The sequence below is a fragment of the Phymastichus coffea genome, unplaced genomic scaffold (assembly GCF_024137745.1).
Source record: "Phymastichus coffea isolate CEN01 unplaced genomic scaffold, Cenicafe_Pcof_1.1 PCOF00334, whole genome shotgun sequence".
NCBI classification, from domain to species: Eukaryota; Metazoa; Arthropoda; class Insecta; order Hymenoptera; family Eulophidae; genus Phymastichus; species Phymastichus coffea.
The window spans coordinates 1-6,934 of record NW_026707145.1 but is presented as its reverse complement, the minus strand read 5'-3'; the positions used below and the strand labels follow the sequence as shown (position 1 = coordinate 6,934).

At 30.7% G+C, this 6,934-nt stretch overlaps 1 protein-coding gene across 2 annotated transcripts; it reads left to right on the top strand.

Moving 5' to 3' along the window:
- The first annotated feature begins 1,482 nt into the window (after positions 1-1,482).
- LOC131674898 (integrator complex subunit 11) lies at positions 1,483-6,317 on the top strand. Of its 2 annotated transcripts, XM_058953709.1 has the most exons (4): positions 1,483-1,626; positions 1,714-2,111; positions 2,180-3,427; positions 3,495-6,317. In XM_058953709.1, exons 2-4 carry the CDS (start codon positions 1,863-1,865, stop codon positions 3,786-3,788), a joined length of 1,791 nt encoding a protein of 596 aa, XP_058809692.1. In that variant the 5' UTR covers positions 1,483-1,626; positions 1,714-1,862; the 3' UTR covers positions 3,789-6,317. The 2 variants fall into 2 exon arrangements, with proteins under 2 accessions (XP_058809692.1, XP_058809691.1); XM_058953708.1 differs by having other exon boundaries at positions 1,483-2,111.
- Positions 6,318-6,934: the final 617 nt, after the last annotated feature.

Here is a 6,934-nt window from a genome sequence, read left to right as displayed (position 1 = left end):
GAGACAATGATGCGCGCGTAATTTTCAGCTGCAATAGCAAACAAGAAAGTATTTCATTGTTTCTAGAATGTCCGTCAGTCACTCATCTCGATCTCGCGAGAAGGTGTTCTGATCGCCGTTGTTTTCCTCGGTTTCCCGGCAAACAAACTTATCCAAGGCATTGCAAAGGTCGTATAATGTGTATTTAGATTTTTTACATATCAAAATAGCGGTTGAAAGCTTTTTGAATATCGGAACAAAATAAGAAAAAAAGTAAAAGCTTGAGACTTTTAAGCGAATACATGAATATTGTAGTGATTCCGAAGATACTCAAGCAATCATAGAAAGTTTCTTGCGTTATAAAGAAAAATGACAGTTTCGTAGCTCCCAGCAATTGCTGTGATTGTGTTTGTTGATTAATAAAAAGTAGTCTGTTTTTCATTGTTAGTGAAGTGTACATATTAAAGAATTATAAATTTAGTTGAAAACACATCGAACTATTTCGATCATTGACGACATTATAGTGTTTTGCATTGACACGACACATGTAATAATCACATGCGCAACACGCGATAAGAGTTGTGTGCGCATCATTCTACGTAAAAAAATGAATGCACGCGTATAAAAAGAAAGGTAATAGAATGGAAATACGTCATAAGTACGTAGTGCGTATTGCAATAGTCGCATTACAATAAAACAAAAAAACGCCTATTACCAAAAGGACAAGAAAAATGCAGTGAAATGTAAATAAAAAATAGAGGTATTAATTGCTACAATTACAATATGACGAATAAAAACTGGAAAATGTATGTTTGGAGCACAGTTATTCTTCAAAACACGCATTCCGCTCACTTACAACCCAACTCCAATCCATCAATGACACATTTTCAATTTATTATTTAATACTGTTTCTGTTATGACAAATACTTTCGGGATTTTTTATATAAATTCAATATTTCTTAATGATAGGGGAAGATTTCTTCAAGAGTCTTTTTTTTATAATATTCATAATGACAATTAAATTCTTTTCAAATAAAGTTTAATTTGACATTATTCAATTGAAGGCTTCAGAAATAAAACTAATGTTACATAAAAAAACATTTTAATGTGAAAGTTCATTTACATATTTAACTATATTCTTTTCTAAATAAATCTTAATATGAAAGGTCCAGAGGAAACGAGGTTATCACTTTAATAAACGATAAATTGCTGACTTTTTAATTCGAAGCAAACAATTTTATTTATGCTAACCCGAACCCAAGCCTTCACCCAAGCTTCAACAAAAGACTTAACATATAGCCAAAACAAAAGGAATCGTCAGTTCAGTTATTGATCGATTTTTTCTTTCAACAATAAAATTAATGTTTGTAAACACAGCTATGATATACTTATATAGTACATTTTATACTACATTTTAGTTTTGAATACTGGAAGTCTTAAAGATATTATTGATATATTCTTGAAAAACCATTCAATGCTTCGAAATTCGAAAATGGCCAAGATTCTCCCACTCTCATGCCGGCGCGAAAGTATATTTCAAAATGTTTGTCACATTATTGTCAGTCGTCCTCTGAGATTCTGAACCGTGTGCCGAAGTATATCAAATATTTAGTATTCACGGAAAAAATGTAATTCACGTATTTCACGGTAAAATAATGCAGGTCAACTCGATTATTTATTTATAATATGACATTGATTTTGTAAACAAATATATAATATTGTATGTTTATCAAGAAATAATAACCGGGAAAGCGAATTGTGAGGTTATGTTGATCTGTGTTGAGATTTCAGATTTAACTCAGAAATCGTAAATGATTTCATTGATTAGAATTGTTGCATCTAGATATTATTTCTGAAGCCAAGCTCATCAATTAATCACAAACATGCCTGACATAAGAGTTACACCTCTGGGAGCGGGCCAAGATGTTGGCAGAAGTTGTATTCTTGTGTCAATAGGTGGAAAAAATATAATGCTTGACTGTGGTATGCACATGGGATTCAATGATGAAAGAAGATTTCCAGATTTTTCTTACATTGTACCTGAAGGACCAGCCACTAATATCATAGATTGTGTTATCATTTCACACTTTCATCTTGATCATTGTGGAGCACTGCCATATTTCACTGAAATGGTTAGTTCTTTATATAATTTTCACGTTTTAGAATTTTTATAATTTGAGTTTGAATAATTTTTTACTAGGTGGGATACTCTGGTCCAATTTATATGACACATCCAACAAAAGCTATTGCTCCAATTCTTTTGGAGGATATGAGAAAAGTTGCTGTTGAAAGGAAAGGAGAAAGTAATTTTTTCACTTCTCAAATGATTAAAGATTGCATGAAAAAAGTTGTTGCTGTTACTTTGCATCAATCAGTTATGGTAGATCCAGATTTAGAAATTAAAGCTTATTATGCTGGTCATGTACTTGGAGCTTCTATGTTTTGGATTCGTGTGGGATCTCAGTCAATTGTTTACACAGGTGATTATAATATGACTCCAGATCGTCACTTAGGAGCTGCTTGGATAGATAAATGTAGACCAGATTTGTTGATAACTGAATCTACTTATGCAACCACTATAAGAGATTCAAAAAGATGTCGTGAGAGAGATTTTCTCAAAAAAGTTCATGAATGTATTGACAAGGGCGGTAAGGTATTGATTCCAGTATTTGCACTTGGTCGAGCACAAGAATTGTGCATATTATTAGAAACATACTGGGAAAGAATGAATCTAAAAGCACCTGTGTACTTTGCTCTTGGTTTGACAGAGAAAGCCAACAATTATTACAAAATGTTCATTACATGGACAAATCAGAAAATCAAAAAAACTTTTGTACAGAGAAATATGTTTGACTTCAAGCACATAAAACCATTTGACAAATCATACATTGATAATCCTGGCGCTATGGTAGTATTCGCTACACCTGGAATGTTACATGCGGGTTTGTCACTACAAATTTTCAAAAAATGGGCTCCAAATGAGCTTAACATGGTGATTATGCCTGGTTTTTGTGTGCAAGGGACAGTAGGACATAAAGTACTGAATGGCGCTAAAAGGATTGAATTTGAAAATCGTCAAATAGTTGAAGTGAAACTGGCTGTAGAGTACATGTCGTTTTCGGCTCATGCCGATGCTAAAGGGATCATGCAATTGATACAATATTGCGAACCAAAAAATGTCATGTTAGTTCACGGTGAATTCGCCAAAATGGAATATTTGAAGGAGAAAATAAAGCAAGAGTTTAGTATAAATTGTTACAATCCCGCCAATGGCGAAACTTGCGTAATCAATACAATGTCTAAAGTACCAGTAGATGCATCATTAGCTTTACTGAAATCTGAAGTAAAAACCTATTCGGCCTTACCTCCAGATCCAAAAAGACGGCGTCTTCTTCATACAGTACTGATGTGCGGAGAAGATGGAATTTGTCTTCTTGATCCTGATGAAGTAACTATCATTATCTTATTAATATTGTATTTTATAATTTGTTAATAAAATTTATTTCATTTTCTAGGTTGCCAAAGCTGCTGGAATATCAAAACATACATTACGGTTTACTTCAAATGTTCAAGTGAGAGATCCAGGTCCTGCGCTCGCGACAACGAAGAAATTGTTGCAACCGTTGAAAGAGCGATTATCTGATTGGAATGTACAATTTGTTGATAATGCAATATCCGTTGAATCGGTATTAGTTAAAGTTGAAGGTGATGAGGATGATCAAAAGAGTGTTTACGTTTCTTGGACTAATCAAGACGAGGATTTAGGAAGTTACATTCTCGGATTTTTGCAGACCATGCTTAGTCATTAGAATATTTTTTTTTTATTAAAGCTAAAATATACATATTTGTATGATATATAAATATTTTGGAAAAAAAACTTGAAATAGAAAACTATCAATTTTGTAAAGAAAAGAAGTATTACGTCTAAAAACATTATTTTCTTAATAGCAGTAAAAGCTAAAATTTTGTATATAAGTGACGTCAGAAAAAAACGTTTTTTGATTTTATATTCATTAATAAACTATGTATTTTGTAAATTGATCAACTACTTATTTTATGACTGCAATCCCCATAACAAAGTGATTAATATTTTGTAAAGTACTCTAGTGTGAATTTAAGTTGAAATAAGGGAGACGATCAAAAAGTCGAAAAACCTTGAAGATGTTATTTTGAGATAAATTGAGAACCATAAAATAGCAGCTTTAATGTATTTATTTATAATTTTAATATATATAAAATCAGTAACCACAATTACAATTTTCTCTCTTTTGAAATAGTAACAAAGATTTTCATCCTTTTCAACAGTCCTCCTTATTTGTTAGTCTGAGCTACAAATTTATTAGAGAACTCTTCATTACGGTTTTCGACAAGTTTGGAAATTAAGAAAAGCCATAGCTACGAATTTTGGCAAATTGCTCAAATAAATTTGTCAAATACCATAGTATCAAGGCATTTTTTTAACTTACACGAGTATAGTTAAGTGGTACAATAATTAAGTAATAATAAATCATTTTCATTTGTTAAAAAGTCTACTAAAATTTGTCTTACGTTTCAAGAAGTTAATTAACCTCCCTTTTTATTTGTTATTATTGCACATACTTCATTTAACTTTCATCATACAAATTGATTTTACTGCCAGAGATAGGTCTCATTCGCAAAATTGTCTTCATTTTTTTGTATATATGATACAATTTTTTTTAATTTTATTTATTTCTTTTTTTTTAATATTAACGTGTTCGAAAAATTTAATTAAAAATCACCTACACCACGAACACGTCGATTGCTCGTGTTTAAAAAGAATCACGTTTCGTTCGCATTCTTCATACCTAATCCTTAATAAAAAAAGGACATTATCATGGTTATTCGTTGGAATTGATTGCAAATCATCAAGATATATATCATGTATGTATAAGCTTATACTCTTTAGACCGTTTGAATTCATTTTCTTTTTCTTTTCTTTATTCTTTATAATAAAAAAATAATCTCTTCTCGAAAAATGCATACTGCCCTTTTAACACGTAACATATCTGGTTTACATTCCTTATGAATCGTCATTTACATCTATTAATGTAACCATTACACACACCGTTTTTGTTATATTCAATATTCCTCCAATTTTTTTACTAACTACGTATTTAATTGTTTATATTTTCATCCACATAATAAAATATGATATTTGTATAATAAACATTATCCGTAGTATTTTAATATTATATTAGTCTTCTCGGTAGCAAAGTCTCTGCTGTTTGTGTGTTTTTTTTTCTTCCAGCATGACCGTGCATGCATTTGACACATTCACCTTCGCCCTTCCTTATAAAGCATTCTTCGTACATGATTAACGCAATTTGTTCTTTGAAGTTACTTTTTTCCGGAGCCACCCTGAAATCCATTATAAATGTAGTTAAACGCTCGTGTCAATATTTATTAACATTTATTTTCAAATCTTGCTAATATTATTTTAATTAAAATTAATATTTTTATTTAAAATAATATTTTTGTTCGCTTAGATTTGAAACATTCAAATTCAATATTGTTGATCAATTTTAAGAAAAATAGTTCAAAAAGATGATCAGATCAATGTAAATTCGACAATAGATTAATATTTCATCATTTAGAAGCATTTTTCTATAAACTGTAAATAAAAGTAACATTACTTTTGTACAAATATAGTATCCGTCAATGTGTCAAACAATCATAAACACCATAGTAAAACGTACAGTATTGCAACACCAAAACTACGAAGTAATGCAAACACATAGATTAAGCTACACAATAACTACGAAGCTCAGGATCAAAGTAAATATTGCTTGAATCAATCATAATAAATATTCCATTGTAAATGTATGCGGTGGTGATCAAAGACTAAAGAAACAAAATATGCTTTGAGGTGAAGAGTGCTGGGATGTCATATGCTTGTGAAAGTGGATGAAAGTACATGGATGCAAAATGTTAGCAATGTTTCGGCAAGTTTATTTGAAAAAAAGATGGATTTTGGTTACTTCTAAATGCCAAAACATTGCCACTAAAATGAAATAAAATAGGGTTATAAATTGGTGACTGTTGTTTTATGACATAAAAGGTTGTTGCTATCGTGTGCTACAGATTGTATCGAATATACCGTTTTTCTTTTGAAATGTTCGGCAAAATATACACGTAACGTTTTATGAAAATGTGCTCGATCCCTTTACCCTAGTGTTTGTGCTATCAGTAATAAAATAACGAATATTGTGCTGTTTTCATCTAGCAATAAGTCTACATTTTACTGTATAAATCTCTTTTAATTTAATCTCAATGTACCATGTCTAGTGTTATTTGCTTTGGCTGCCCTATACAATTTTATAGTTTTATTTTATTTTATCCTTTATTTAATAATATATAAAAGCAAATTTACTATAAAAATGTTTAACTATCACTTAAGTAAGCTGGTTTTTATACAACATAAGCAAAATATTGAAAGCCACTCTCAAATTTGAAAATTGACATTGTCGTTACATACAATCTAAGGTATACATAGGTACGATGGGTAATATTAGAACTGCAGTACAGAAAAGACAAAATTGTGAGTGTTGCATAACGGAAAGATACACAAAAAAATAGGAAATTTTAAAATTTTTATGGCAGTGAATATAAGAATTAAAAAAACGAGTATGTTAGTACGAAAATTCACATGATTTTGAAGAGAAAATAATTCACGATGTGTTTCGGATTCAAAAGGAAATGCTGAGAGTGGCTTGAAAACCTCAAACAACCCATGATAAAAATTATGATAAAATCATTCATTAAATGCGACAATGAATTGATATAATGACTATATCCACCGTGAAAATCTACGATGAACAATACAAGTGAATGAGTATTCGATGGTTGATCGTTAATGGACACTGATTAAAAAATATTATTGACCAGGGGTGACAAGATGGAAAGTAAAAAAACATTAATATGACCACTAGCTGCC